The sequence below is a fragment of the Argiope bruennichi genome, chromosome 1, assembly GCF_947563725.1.
Source record: "Argiope bruennichi chromosome 1, qqArgBrue1.1, whole genome shotgun sequence".
NCBI lineage: Eukaryota > Metazoa > Arthropoda > Arachnida > Araneae > Araneidae > Argiope > Argiope bruennichi.
This window is the reverse complement of record NC_079151.1, coordinates 112,902,962-112,919,371: the sequence shown is the minus strand read 5'-3', so window position 1 is coordinate 112,919,371 and position 16,410 is coordinate 112,902,962. Positions and strand designations below refer to the sequence as shown.

General features: G+C 25.0%; 1 protein-coding gene across 11 annotated transcripts in view; it reads right to left on the bottom strand.

Moving 5' to 3' along the window:
* LOC129981702 (ras guanyl-releasing protein 3-like) overlaps positions 1-16,410 on the bottom strand; it is a 75,920-nt gene that overhangs the window by 9,890 nt on the left and 49,620 nt on the right. For all 11 annotated transcript variants that reach the window (XM_056092648.1, XM_056092665.1, XM_056092714.1 and 8 more), the window contains 15 exons: positions 14,848-14,997; positions 14,038-14,146; positions 12,143-12,259; positions 11,839-11,970; positions 11,042-11,192; positions 9,954-10,127; positions 9,628-9,842; positions 8,814-8,991; positions 8,641-8,718; positions 6,758-6,865; positions 6,403-6,518; positions 5,181-5,319; positions 3,368-3,404; positions 2,528-2,629; positions 960-1,169 (listed from right to left, as the gene is read on the bottom strand). In XM_056092648.1, the coding sequence (XP_055948623.1) occupies positions 960-1,169; positions 2,528-2,629; positions 3,368-3,404; positions 5,181-5,319; positions 6,403-6,518; positions 6,758-6,865; positions 8,641-8,718; positions 8,814-8,991; positions 9,628-9,842; positions 9,954-10,127; positions 11,042-11,192; positions 11,839-11,970; positions 12,143-12,259; positions 14,038-14,146; positions 14,848-14,997 (2,016 nt within the window). The remainder of the gene's footprint in view (positions 1-959; positions 1,170-2,527; positions 2,630-3,367; positions 3,405-5,180; positions 5,320-6,402; positions 6,519-6,757; positions 6,866-8,640; positions 8,719-8,813; positions 8,992-9,627; positions 9,843-9,953; positions 10,128-11,041; positions 11,193-11,838; positions 11,971-12,142; positions 12,260-14,037; positions 14,147-14,847; positions 14,998-16,410) is intronic.

Genomic DNA, 16,410 nt, shown 5'->3' with positions numbered 1-16,410 from the left:
TGCTTGTTTTCAGTAAAAAATGTATTTATATTAATTGCAGTTTAACATTTCCACTCTAATTTAATGTGCACATTTTATGAACTCTGACAGAAATTAATAAGTAATACAATGAACAGAACTGTTTAAGGCCTACATAATAGTATGACTGAATTATATAACTATCAAACTCTGAAACTTTGATAGCTAAATATTTTGCAATCACCAAAGGCGGCTAGTTTTTTAATAAAGATATTGCTAAGTGAACTATTGTAATATATATACATACACATACATTTTTTCCCCTTTTATGAGTATAGATAATAGCAATTTTCAAGAAAATTCATTTAGAAATATGAGATTGTTTAAATATTAGTTAATAAAACAGCTATAAATTCTCTTACATCTTACTTCTTTTTAAATGCATTTAATTCCGCTATTTATTTTTCTGATAAAAACAGTCTTACTTTTCTATTACGTAATTATCATTTATTGCAAGATATATGAATAAGATAAATTATGTACAAGATCTCATAAATACATGCTCAAATAAAATTTTTACAAAAATTATCACCATTCCATTATTACCAATTTGCCCGACCGGAAATGCAGCTATGGAAAACTAAAAACCGTCATCCGCGTCAAGTTTTCTTGCCAAAGGCCAAATCCCAGTAAACCTATGATGCAGCAGGGGTAGGGAATAATTTATCGAGCGCAAATGCTCCATTCCCGATAAAAATAATCATAAGCGATTTTTCCGACAAGCCCTAATTTTAAATGACCAGAATGGCGCCACAGCGTAGACAGAAGCTATGATTGAATCCCAAGGGCCATCAATGACCATGGTCCAGTGCCTTCTATATGGGACACATTGGGAGTGTAGCCAGCCCCACAGTTTTTCTGTAACCATCCACCATACAGAAAGCTTCTCATTCCCCATATCTGAAGTGCCCCGAGGTGAAGACAAGAATAAGCATACTCACTTGTTAGAGGACTTCGAGGATAATCTTTTTCTACTGAATTTCTAGCACTTCCAGGAGATGGCTCATCCACTAACACAAAACCATTGTCACAACTACAGAGATCACTTTCAGTACTAGTTCTGGAACTGTAACTGGAATCGCCGTCGGAATGGCTACTTTTCAGTTGACGGCGCCAAGGTCGTTGCATTCGAGTCTTTAATTTCGGGCCATCTGGTGAAAAATTTTAAATAAATGAGGCTTTAGCAGATTTTTTTATAATGAAAATGTTTTCAACTAGAACAACTGCGACTGTTTCAATAATAACATATCAGTTTCTTAAAATTAATTCTAATATTTAATTCCCAAGAATGTAAGTTTTTGAAGCCTAAAATTGAAACACTATTGTGATTCAAATCATAAATTTTCAAAAAGAGTTCGAAATTTACCAATAAAAAATTTAATAATGTGAAAAGTAACTTCAGTAAAAATTAAACAATTAAATATTTCTTGCATTTCTCATTACAAATACACTAAAAACTATTTTATTCTTTAACTCGTATATTTTAATGACATTTTCTGTTAATAGTAAATTTATGTCAGGAACATAAATTTACTATTAACATAAAAACAAATTTACTATTAACATATCCTTATAGCAACTTTTGTTACAAATATTTCCCATGTACTGCATATTGCAAGATTAAAAGAAGAATTTATGGAACTTTATGGAACACACACACGCACACAAAAAAGGGGTCTGCTAGACAGTTGAAAAGAGATCATTATTAGTGATTATTTCTATAGCATATAATTCTTGAATTTAAAGAAAAAATATTTTTTAATGAAATTAATTATTTATTTAGTGGAAATGAGTTGTTTCACTTTCGAAATAATTTATTGTTGCATCATCGCAAAAACTATTCTCGAACTTGCTTCATTTACGAGAAATAATACACAGTCATACAGTTCGAATTTCCTGAAAATGCGATCACCTGTAGCTATAAATTTGTCGAATAAAAATTTCCCTTCTCACTCATCTTTCAAACGAAAAAAAAAAACTAGCATAGATGCAATAAATCTTATACAAGAAAACAAATGAATGAAAAAAAAAATCCCTACTTCAAATAGGATTACCAGAATTATAACTATCGTCCCTGACATCTAGCATTTTACTTTACAGCAACTTAATTAGAAAATATATACCCCTTTTTTCTTGCTTGGCGATGTTTTCGCACTGAATGTAACATGCTTCAAAGTCACAGCACATTTTTTTTAACTTCTATTTACGCTTATATATTTGAATTTTAGATAAATTTTTGAAGAAAAAAAATGTCCTCTTGACACATATTTGGAAATATAAGGCATACTTATTATTATTTTGTTTCCATTCAGAATAAGTATAAGTCCTTTAAGACAGCTGTAAAATTTGTAATGATAAATATTCATGCAGAATTTTATTTAATGACAAAGAATACAGGGTTTGATATTTTTGTAATATAATGTGATTTACTTTTCAATTAATAATTAATTATTGTGTTTCTTTTGCCTCAAGATATTTTATAGAATTCATATTAAATTTGATTTTTTACCTGCAGCTGCAAAAGAGTTTGACCTCGATGTACTTGCAGATGTTCTTCGACACTCCATCACAACCAATTCTTTGCAATGTTTGTGGGCATTGATTCCACAATCTATAAACATATATATAAAATATATACTTTTATAATCTAGAATATAGCTTCAAGAAGTATTTAAATACACCTTTAAAATATTTATATACTCTTAAAAAGTATTCATATACCTTTAAAATATATTTATATACCAAATATATATCTTTAAAAAGTATTTAATTTACATTTAAGTATCATATTCTTATTATTAAATAGCATTCTTATAGGCTGCAGCATATAAATATATATAGTTTACAAAAGATTCTTCACATACATACATATATACAGGGCTGGCCTTGTATGTATGTATGTGAAAGGGGGGTAGTCCTAAGGGGACAATTGGGCCTCTTAAGAGCAGGGGTTGAATTGGGTGTAATCGATCCGATCAATAAAAGAAAGGCCCTGCATACATATATTAAGAATTCAATAAAGAAATTTAAGACAAATACACAAAGAAATCAAATTATTTGCATGTTTCAATAATACTGAGTGGATATAATATAAGAAGCCTTTTTTCTCACAAAGTTTAGTATTTAAATTGTGGGCCAAAAAAATTACTTATATGTTTTGTGGTTGCAAAAAATTTGAAAATAATATATTATCAGACATATTTGAAATTGATTTATACAGGTACTTCTTATACAGCATCTTAAAAAAAACCCTTTTCTACATCTAAAAATTAATCCTCCTGAATGTTTAATGAATTAATCAATTGAAGGAAAATAATTGATACATCATAAGTACAATAAAACTACTTACCTCTGCATTTATAACCTTGTTTTATAAGACCCCACAGCTAATAGAGAAAATATTAAAAAAAATTTATAGAATATGAAATTTACTAAAAATATAATAGTATTCAAATAATCAATATTCAAATGATATATGCAATTTACTAAAAAAATTTGCATCAACTTCATGAACAATTAAAACAATATCTTGAATTTTATATAAAAAATGGAATAATGCAAATTTTTGTATCACACTATTTTAGATATCTCTTATAATATCATCATCCATTGTAAAATGTAGAAAGGCCTTTTTGGTAAAAATGAAAATTAATACTCCATCAGGATCATTTATAAAAATATGATCTTTGCTTTTCTTTTAGATGGTAGTTATTAACAGTACCAGAATTTTTTATGAAACTAAACTTCAATTACATTTAGAATAATAAGTTTTTTTATTATTATTATCTCTTTTTATATTCTGATAATTTTCAGCCAGAAATTTCAATATTTCATGAAATTTTACACAAGGGTTCAAATATCAATTATCAATGAAGAACAATTTTAAAAAATCCCCCCAAAAATATTGTTATTGTTTCTTTAAATTTTCAAGATTCTTTTAAAACTTTACCAGAGGAATCATTATTCTTATTATGTTCACAAGCAAAATATTTTCAACTAAGGCTGCTGACTGAACACCTTGTAGTAATAATAATTTTATTTAGGAAATTACTTATTTATAAAATTTTTATCTCAGTAGGTAGTTAGAATTTTTCCAATTTTTTTTAAAAAATTTTTTTATCCTTTTTGCTAGTTTGATCATTTTTGTATCATATAAAGAATTATTTATTGAATCCCCTACTCCCATAAATAACCTTAAAAGAATTAAGAACTCAAGTATTTTGGAAGAATTATCCTTATTTCATACTTTAATGAAAGAATTCCATAGCAATTGGCAAATATAAACATCGCCAAGACTTCAAAGTATGACAGGATGCAGAATTAATTTATAGAATTTTGGCTGAATTACCCCAAAAAATATTCCGGATTTGTGATTCCTACTTACTACTCAGCACATAAGTTGACAATTATTTGTTACATATTTTTTACTGATAAACATCTCACTGAGAATTTTGGTCATAAGAGCGAAGATAATTAGTTTAATTATAACTGTGCAATTGCTGTAATTATTAAATTATTTTGAACACATACAAAATAGCAGTTTTATTAAAATAGATAATTAACTTTTCCTCACCAAGAAAGTACATTATGAAAAGAAAACAGAAAAAAAGTATACAATTTTTAAGACAGAGAAAGAGAATTTCAACTAAATACATGTACTTAAGACATTTTCAAAATAGCTTATTCTAATGTAAATTGATTATTGCAACCATTTCTCAAATAAAGCTACAAAACTCCTTTTAAAATTTAGTAGCATCTTTAAAATTAAAAAAAAAAATCTATTTAAGAGATACTAAACAAAAGCTATCAAAAATATTTTTGTCAAAGAAAAAATATTCATATTACAGATAGAACTGAAAAATAATTTTGTTCAATCACAAATCTAATAAATCCAAATATTAACAAATTAAGTAAAATCAACATTTACAAAAAGAAAATTTAATTGAATATTAGGATGAAAAATTCTTACATAAATGAAATAGGATTGATAAAAAATAAGTAAAACATAAGAATTCCTCTTCAATTTAAAACAAAACACTGAAAGTATAATGCTTTCTTTATCATGACAGCATATTGTGATTTTTATGTCAATTGTTGCAAACAAATGTGTTTAAAAATAATATGGATAATTATTAGTGTGGTTACAAATGCCTGATACTTACCAAACCTGCACAATGAGCGCAAAATGTTGGTTTAAAATAAGTCGTTTCATTAAAATCATGTTGAAATGCAACACGAATAGCTTTTGAATTTGCAGTCAAAAAGTAGGAAACGAATTCTGACTTGCTGATTAATCCATCTCTGGAATAAAGAAAAGTGTTCAGTGTCAAGTTCTTTGTTCAGGCATGGTAACTTATATTTTTTAGATAAAATTAGAAAAATTTTGTAAATAAACTTAGAAAGTTTTGTATAGATGACAGAATAATATTTTAAATTGCAAAATTTTCAAATATTCTATGGAAACTATTATATTTGTCTTATAAAACATGATTGAACTAATGAATCTCACAACTATATGTTTATATCACTGAAAAGAAAAGAAAAAAAAAAAAAACTTAAAACATAGAAATTTTATTTCTCATTTTTTCAGAAATTGGCAATTCTTTATGTGAGAATTAATTTCTTTGCTCTAAGCAATTGAATAGAAATTGGATATGACCTTAGGAAATGCTTTATAATAAGCTGATTTCATGTCCTAAATATCATTTTTTTTATATAATTTATCCATCCTTAATTTAACACAGTCAGAATTTTGATGCCTTAATATTTTAAAACTAACAACAAAATTTTGTACTGAATTTGTATTTATTATTTTAATTTCTTTCTTTTTATGAGTAGGATTTTTTAATTTAACAATTGATAGAAATAATTGAGATATCGCAAATAAAATGAGAAGCCAAGACCTTTAATTGACTATAAAATTGCATCAACTTACCAAAATATTAAAACAGATTACTTTAATCTTTTTAAGCATTATATTTATCTGGACAGAGATAGTAGTAAAAAGGTGCACAGCAAATTCTCATTCATATTTATTTATTTATTTTTCTATATCTACAATTTTATTAAAAAAAATAATTTAATAAGTTTTAGGAGAATTTTCAAATTTCCATGTTAATTGTACATTTTGCTCTCTATATCCACAGTATTATTACAATGTTGAAGCAAATTTTATTGCATCATAATGAATTACACAACCTAAAGCTTTACATAAATTATCGTCCATATATATTAATCTGGTGCATATAATACTTAAATAATTCAATCCTTTTTCATAAAAGTTGCATTCAATTAAAACAATACAGTAGGTAACAGATTACTAAATAATAAATATACAAAATAAAGCTTAAATAATTTATTAAATGGAATAATATATAAACTTACCCATCAACATCAATAACATTAAATGGGTCTATATATGGAAAATTCATATAAGCAGCTTCAAATTCCTCCGCAGAAAGATAACCATCTTTATCTTGATCATAATTTTTCATGATCACCTAAAAACCACAGAAACTTCTAATCAGTATATTCCCAATGTTTAACAACACATATATATTAAATACAAATTTCCACCCAAGACCTGTTCTTTTTTTTATTTTAATCATTTTATTTCCCAATACAAATATTTTCCACACTTTTTAACCCCTTCGAAAATATTTAACTTATCATTTTTATCAATTTCATTAAAAATATCTTTAAAAAATCAAAATATTTAAAATTATAATTAAATATTTACTTCAACAATGGATTGGTAAAATCTTTCCAATGTTTCTGTATCAGCAGGTCCTCCAATACCAGCAGCCCATTCCGAAAATGCAGCTAATTTAGTGGGAGATGACTGCGGCTGCAAAGGTTGAATTTTTTAAATAAAAGAATATAGTTAAAATTATATAAAAATATGGTAACAAAATAGCTTACCTAAAATTAATAAAATTAAATAAATTGATGTTTAAAAAACATGTACATCTCACATTCTTTTATTTTTTTTAACAATTCCTAACTAAATAATATCAAGTTAATGATTTCATATCAGACAAGATTTGAAATCATACAAGACATAAAACCCAATCAGACAAGTCAAACTTTTGAGATGCATCAGCTCTTATAATTTTCAAAATGCAATAAACTAAAATGGAATGTAGATACAATAAAAAGAAATTCAGAAAATCTGAAATCTAAGCATTAATTAAGATTTATTTAAAAATAATTAGTAATAATAATATTAAGTATAAAATAAGAATAAATAAAAATTAATAAAATGCATAAATAATAAAAATGTAAATAAACCATATTAATAATAAATTAGATAACAATAATATAAATATACCATTACTAAAGTGATTATATATGATATTAATGTTAAAAATATCATGCTTTGATTTATCATGTATATACTTTTCAATGATAGAATTAAATTGAATTTATGGCCCAGAAGGTAAGAATTGATCCAAATGAAATTACTAATACAAGAATAATGATTGAAAATTACAATATTCAATTTTGACATTTCACTCAATAAAAGCCATTTGCATGAAAATTATCTAAGAATAAGTGACAGATATATTTTTATTATATAACTTAAAAATATGTTTCATATATGATTCATAGTCAGAAAAGCATATCATTAAATCAAGACAAATAAATTAATATTTTACATCTCTTCAGTAACAATTAATGCTACCATTTTAGCACATGATTTTCATTTAAAAATGTTGTTTACTAAAATGAAATAGAATATTCTTTTGGTATGTTTATTCCTGCAAATGGCCATCCAATTCATTATTTTCAGAAGATATGTTTTCAAATGTCGATTGGGGAAAATAAGTTTAAAAAAAAAAGTAATAAACTTTTATACATGTAATGTATAAAGGTTTAATGTAATGTATAAAGCATGAATGTTACATAAGTTTTTTTTAAAGTTTATTTAAGATCTTGCATTATTTAAGTATTCTTTACTCATAATTGCATTCTGAATATTTCTTAATTCTATCACAATAGTGAAAATATTTTAAATTAATGTGTTTTATTTTCTTTTTAAAATTAAAACAATCATATAAATGCCTCCAAACCCTTAGCAAATATTTGTTTAATAAAAGCTCTATAAAACCTTTATGTAAAAATTCAGTTAGCAAAATTGGTAAAATGTGTTAGAAATATTTATAATTCAGAATTTTACAACATTCAAAACTGCAGGAAACTTACCAACAAACTAATCACTGATTAGCAACCAATCAAAAAATGAAATTCTTTAAATATATTAGTGCAAATGACTTCAAAAACAACAGAAAATATACAAAACTTTTAAACTTAGATTGTTGGTATAAAAAGACAATAGGTGACAAAAGTGTGAGTATCTTGGTTATTAAAATACTGTCTCAAATTTTCCAGATTTCTCATTTCTTCTGTAATATTTTAAATTCCTAAGTTTGCTTTTACATTTCATACAAATAGGGGCAAAAAATTCATGTAGAATTTCAAATTAACAATAAATTTAAAACAATATCTAAATATTTAAAAAAATCACATTCTATACTGAGCTTATTAACACAATGCACTTAATAACATAGTTAAGTCTTATTTGTTCCCTTTTCATTTCCTCAAAACTGATAATTTACTTACAGATAAAGAATTTCTGGGTTCCTTAGCTAGAGACAGTTCATAAAGTTCATCTTCAGTATATGGAGTATCCAGAGACAACTAAAGCAAACAGAAAAAAAAATCAGCATTACACAAAAAATTAATTTTTTTTCTTCTTAATTATAAATACATGAAAAACAAACATAAAAACTCACTCTTAATGTGTTCACTAAATCAGCATTAACAGCTACTTTAGGTACAGAATTCTGGAGCTCCCAAAGCTCTTGAAATATTAATGAAAGTTGTGCAATTTTCCTAAAATTGACTAGTCCATTTTCAATAGTATCGGGTAAAGCAACGTGAAGAGATATTAAATCTTTCATATGAACCCCTCTACAAAAAAATAAATAAATAAAATAAAGTAGGTTAATTAGATAGCTTAATTTTTCATTAAAAATATTGCTTAGTAAACACAAGAATTTTGATATTTTTTATATATTTTCCTTCCTATTTCTGCATATATAATAATAATATGGATTTTTTAAATAAAAAAAAATACATTTTGAATATACTACCCTGCAACCTTTAAAATGTGTCTGAGTAAATGATAGTGGAATCTATTTTAGAATAATTAGATTATATTCTGTCGTATAAGATATAATTAAATAAAAATAGCAACATGAATGATAATGGAAGAAAAAGGTACAATATTTTCAACGATGGGTTTCAGATCCATAGAAGATTTTGATACAAAAGGATAGCAACTGTTTTTTGTCATATGCTTGCTTTTAATAAATGTTAAACAACAAGAAGAAGGGGGCGGGGGGAGTTTCAACAAAATATAATAAACAAAAAGTTCTATAATTCAATAATTTTTACAACTGAGAAAATAAAAATCTCATAAATCAAATTTATGCCCGAATTTATAAAGTTCATTTCCAAATTCACTAAAATATTGATATTAGACAAAGTACACAAATTCATATTCTAAAGCATACAAGTGCATCTAACAACTATATATAAACTTACAAAATAGGTATTTTGAAGCCTTTTGCATCCATAAGAGCTCGTCTGTAATTACTGAAGTTCGATGCTGATGCAAGTAATTCACCAAGCTCTGCTAAGGTTTTCTTAGTTTCAGAGGGAACACAAGCCATTGTGTTGGTTAGTCTGGCTAAAGCACTGTGGCTTAAACCTCCAACCACTGACATTAGAGAGTTGAAGTTATTCTGTTGTAAAAGTTTCTACAGAAAGAAAATTGAGTATAATCAATAATGGAATAATTTATTTTCGATTAAATGTTGATAATGCATAGTCTTTCTGTTAAAACATATGAAATATTAGCAATAATTAACCTGAGCAACATGTACAAATTTTACAATAACATCAGCTCTTTGTTGTGGCAATGACTTGCTTAGTACCATCCATTGTATCCACTGAGAAAGGCCATTGAATAAAGAAATGGAACGCTCCAGTTTGGGAATGTCTTGAGGAGTACCACATTCTGCATATGCTTTAAAATCTGAAAACTATTCAAGAAAAATGAGAGTTAATCATCGCAAAGTAAAAAGTTTTGCTTCTTAATAAGCAATATGAATAAACATACAAGTATAAACAAATAATTTTCAACCATTTAACTAAGTACTATGAATTTTTTATTGAAGAATATGGAAACAAAATTTGATGATAAGCTTAAGCCCTATCATTAAAATTTAATGATAGGGAGCTTCATAGTTAAAACATTAGCATAACAAGTATAGCACAGTCAAATATATAGCATAGTCAAAATATAATAAGATATAAATTCTAGTGTCTGGAATTTGCATTTATTAATATTATTCTAGTATCTTTTATGTTAATAAATGAGTTAATTAAGGCATTTTTTTAGACTAATAAAAGCTTTCATTTTTAAACAAAGACATCCTGAAAATAAAATTTTAAAATAAGCAAATTATGTTTTGAGTATTGATAGGCAGTCATTCATTGTTAACAATTCATATCAGTTTTTAAATGAAACCAAAACCACTTTCATAGAAATAGTGTTCCCTTTTCATCACATAAATACCAGTTTTTAATAAGAAAAATATCTGGATGGATATGATACTGTGGAAGACATAAAAGAGTGGCAATCACATTAAGTAATTTCCTTTTATGACTTCTCTAATGGCATGCATTCGTAGCAATAAACACTGTAGCTCTGAGGAATTATTGTAGTTTTAAGCTGTAGGTTAGTTAAAATTTATATTGTATCTGGTGCAATCAAGGAAAAGATAATAAATTAAAGATATAAAAAGATAACAAGTAAAGAACATTTCAAAATAATTTCATTATCAGACCTATACATAATCAAAATTAAAAAAATCATGAACTATCTCAAAGTTATAGGTAGGAAAAATTAATTGTAAAAGAAGAATAGCAAATTATTTAATAACATTTGACTTACTGTAATTCTTCGCATTACTTTATGTTCCAGAAAGGTTATATGTTCTGCAAGTTCACTAGGTTCTAGATGATCATATACCAATGATATTTTCCTGGTATGTTTTGCAGGAGGATTTCTAACTGACATACTTCTCGCCCAATCATAAGATGGTCTAAAAAAATTAAATATTAAGTTAAGAGCACATGCATTCATGTAATGAATCAATCATGTTTGAATCAGATTTCAAAAAGGTTTTGACTTTTTTTTCATAAATAAATAACCTGTTTTTTTAAATCTGATTGAACATAACATAACATTGCGTCATATTTGAATATTACTACTATATTCTATTAACGCGAAAGGCAAGTTAATGACAAATAAGTTTAAATATATTACATATACTTTTATCTAATGAATCCCAAAGGTCTCTTAATTAGAAACAAAGATTAATTACACTAATTATAAAAAATTAACATTATAGCAACTAAAAAAACAAAGATTACTAATATAATTAATTAATATAGTGCAATATATTTGATGGGCTAATAGTTTAATCATTTAAACAAACTGTTATGGCTTAGCATATAAATAATTTATTAATTGTCAACATAAAAAGATTTAAAAAGTGAAAATCAAATGTTATATTTTGCATAAAAAGTGCATTCAGAAAACACTTTAAAAAGTCTAAAGAAAGGGATTAAGAAAAAGGAAATCTACAAAGTATATGGGAATAAGAAAATGCTGGTCATATTGCATTTAAAGAATAAAAATGTATTTTAAATAGAATCATTGTAATAAAATTTTTAATGAATACTTACAGTTTTGATAGATCAAGATGATCTGCTAATGCACAAAAGCTTTGGTTATAAAGGTGATTCTGAAAGTCTTTTACAATGGTCGTTAAAGCAGAATTAAGATCAAAATGAATAGGAAACATGCGAATCCAATACCTTTATTAAGAAAATCAAAATATAAGCAGACATTAAAAAGTAAAATATAATAAATTTTGAATTGCATAAATAAGATATTACATTATTAAAATGTAATCAAAACTGCAATTTAGGAAAAAAATATCAAATATAAATAAAAATTAATTAAGAATAAATAAGATAGTGCACCAACCTGAATGTTTGGCAAATACGTGCTCGGTACTGATATATTGTACATTCTGTGACTGTTTTATATGTATGTGGACATGATGATTGACAATTATGAAGAGCAGTTTCAGAATCCCAAAATGTGGATTAAAGTTAAGAGAAATATAAACTTTATATTCATTTGCACTACATAGAATTATTAAACTAATAAAAAAAAACATTTATAGGTATATTCCAAATTTATTCTTATAGAAAAAGGAAAAAAATATATAACAAAAGGAAGATGAATTTAAATTTGTCTGTAAAATGTTCCTCCATTATACAAAATAAATAAAAATCTAGAAATCAGTAATAATCTAAATATATTCATTAAGATAAAATGCTATGCATCAAGAATAAAAACAACATGCAAAGCTTTATTTATTTCTGCAACACAAGCTTTATTCCACAAAATTTAAACTTTTATTTATATTCATTTTGAAGTGATTTTTATTATTTTAATCACAAATAAAATATTTATTTCTAATATTTTCCATTTTTAAATTCTTAAAATAAATATTTTTATATTAAAAAAAATTTTGTTGTCTACTAAACTAAATATATCACATGTAAATGCTTTGCAAAAATTAATTTATTTTTTAGAAGAGAAATATGTGCATTTTTTTTTTTTTCTTTCCAAATGCAGAACTTTATGATTTCTTTTATCTAGCATAAAAAGTCTGAAACAACATCAAAGTTTGTTTTCAAATGCATAATGCAACATATAATGTATGACAATTTTAGAATATGTTAAGCAATTCTTTTTAATTCACTTTAATACAATGAAACATCAATCATCAGTTACTTTTAACTACATGGCCTCTTCATAATGATCAAAAGATAATAAAAATGGAGAAAAAATTGTAAGCTTAAAGAAAATTATGTGTGCTTTGTTTCCTTCATCTTGATTTCCATCCTTTTTGCTTAGATTAGACAGTTGATAGATTTTTAATGTCCTACAGTCACTTTAGACAATACTGCATTCTAACAACTTTTGCTTAGATATGCAATTGAGATACAATTCAAATGAGACTCTTTGAAAATATATGATATGCTTTTCAAGAAGTGAGGTCCCTACTATATTAACAAGAAATGAAATTAAGAAAATGAAATGAATTCAAAGTATTCCAAAAGTTTTTTTTTAGACCTAATAGACATTCATTATTTTAAATTTCAATAAAAAATCTCATAACAATAAAGATTAAATTGTTGAGTTCAATTATTTAGTAAATTAATGAGGTATGACATTTTATATTAATGGGGATGTAAGGATAACTTTTAATCCTAAATAATGTCATGAGATAAGACCACTTACATCATCTACAAATTGAAAGTTTTGAATTTTTTAAAACTTTATTTAACATACATCTTTGTAAATGTCATTGTGAAACATATAAATATTTATTAAAATCGTGATGGAAAAAAAAAGATGAATATTTCTAAGGAAGGCAATATTTAAATGAAATTGTTTTTACCAGAGAAATTAAATAATGTTACAATTTTTAAATTATATGCAAAATTTCAAAGCAAATCATCTGCAAGTAATGAGCAGACTGCAATTCTTTTAAAGGTTCAATAAAAAGAAGAATATTCTAACATTTCCTATAAAATGCAAAAGCAGTTTTCTATATTCACAAATATTTAAATTTCTTTTCATTATCTACTGTCACATAAAGAAACTGGGAATACATTAAGAGATTTAGCGAATGCAGATTGCTAAAAACCAATGTTCCATGAATTCAATCCAAAGATGAGAATAAAAAAAAAAAAAATAATAAAAAAAAAAAGAATTCTTTAAATACCTTAAAATTTTTTAAATACAATGCAAAAAAAATGCATTATAAATTATGTATCAATAATAATAAAACTCAGAAAGGATATCTGGATATGAGGCAATGAGCTAAATTTTCTGATGATGTAAACCATTGATGCATGAGCAACATCACTCTGGCAAAATTGCTGTTTTCTTCCTTCAAACCACCAGTAGGTACTGTGTGAAAAAATGAATTAAAAAAAAAAATCCACATACTTAACAGGATAATAATTTTTTTTTACAATAATTATTCTATCCATTCTTTTACAAACATTTTAATAAAGAATTCATTCAAATTAAATTTTTTTGATTTGATAAAAGTATTTAAAATGCTTATTTTATATGTTAAACAAAGTAAAACTATTTCATTATATCTCATCCATTCTATCAAATAATAATCAAATTGAAAAAAAACTGCAGAAATCAAGATGCAGACAAAAAAAAAAAAAAAATGAAATAAATAATAGAGCCAAAGCATTTTTTTACTGTTCTCAGATATCAGCTTAACATATAAAATAAATTTTAATTACCATAAGAAATATTTTTAGAAATAATTTCATTTTCACAAAAATACTCCCAAAATTTAAATAGCTAGATTTGTGCATTTTCAAAATAAAGAATAAAAATAGTAATGGAATTTATATAGATAAAACAGTCAAATTTGAACTTTTCAAAAAATAAAAGTAGTAATTCACTAATGGAATTTATATAGTCAAGTTATTCAATCATAAAATGATTCTTAATTTTTGAAATAAGCATTAATAAAAATGATTAATACTCGCTGACAATAATAAAATTACAGTAAAAACAGTATGCATACATTTTGTGCATACATTTACATAAACAAAGTAAAAGTAAGCAAGGGCTATAATACTTACAGAAAGACTCTATCAACAAGTCAACAAGTGCATCAACAGTAGCAGCTTTTACAGTAACTCCAGGAACAACAGGCCGTTCGTCTTCTAACAACATTCCATTATTATTCAGTTGTTTTGAATCCTGAGGCCATGAAGTACAATAATTGTTCTCTGGGGGGAGGGGAATATTTTAATTTACATGAAACTTGAAAATGGTTTTACAAATGATTTTAAGACTGGAAAAAACCTCTGTTCATTTTTTCTAATAAATAAACACTTTTAACGCAATTCAAAAAATTTGGATACTTATATATAAATTCCATGACAGGACTAATTTCTAAGAAAATCACCAAAGACCACACACTAATAAGCACTTTTGTAACCAAAATAATTTGATTTGTTTGTCAATTATATGCAACTAATTCAGAAATACAATATTTGTCAATATCAATAAAAATTTCATTTTTAAGCAAAACAAATCTTGTATGGTGAATATTATTCTATCAAAACAATGCATGCCAATTCTCTAATCAGAAGTTATCAATTAAACCACAAATATAATGAATAGCTCAGAATAAATATATTAATTTATTTCTTTATCAGCAATGATTTGTGTATTTCAGTGAGAATAAAATCATAGATTTTGGATTTAAATAAATAATAAATAAATTCATCAATATATATATATATATATATATATATATATAAATTCTTAAAGATGTATTGCAATATATTCATTATATATATTTAAACATAAACAATTCAATTTTCGAGTCATCTAAAGTTAATATATATATATAGACAAAATGATAAACAAGCAAAAAGCAAATATTATATATATATATAACAACAGAAATAACAAGTAAATGCCATAATCAGCAGAAAATGCTATAATTCCACTTGCAATCTACATTTCTTTTATCAATTAATGCATTGTTTTGCAGATTTCATATTCTGTTCCCACTTTTTAATACTGATATACTGTTTATATACATATAGCTGAATTTCCAGATTTATATTCAATAATGATAAAAATATCCAGAATATATAATAATACATTGTAAAAAATTTTAAATGATTAATTTAATAATCAAAAAATATATTTACAAATTTCAAATACAAAAGAAATATGGAAGTTTAAAACAACTTTAGCATTTGACTACATTGAAAAGATGTATATCTGATAGATCAAAATTGCAGCAAAGTTAAAATGAAATTTCTTTTATTAATTCAAAGACCTAACTTTCTTATTGCATTTATAAGAATTGCAGTTAATATAAAATCTATAACAAATTGTTATATTATAAAAAAATCTGATTTATTTATTATAATGAATTATATATGTTTCTAAACATTGTAATCCATATAACCCTGGTGCAGTAATATTATTACAAATTAAAATTTTAGGAACAAAAGTAAGCACAGTAAATCTGTATTAAGGAACAATTTTTAGGCAAATATTTGCAACTAATTTAAAATTAACTGTCAAAATCATTAAGATATTTCAGAATAATTCTTTTGTATGCATACTAAACCAGGATGATTAAATTATTCTCTTTCTAAGAATGAAAATTCTTTTAAATT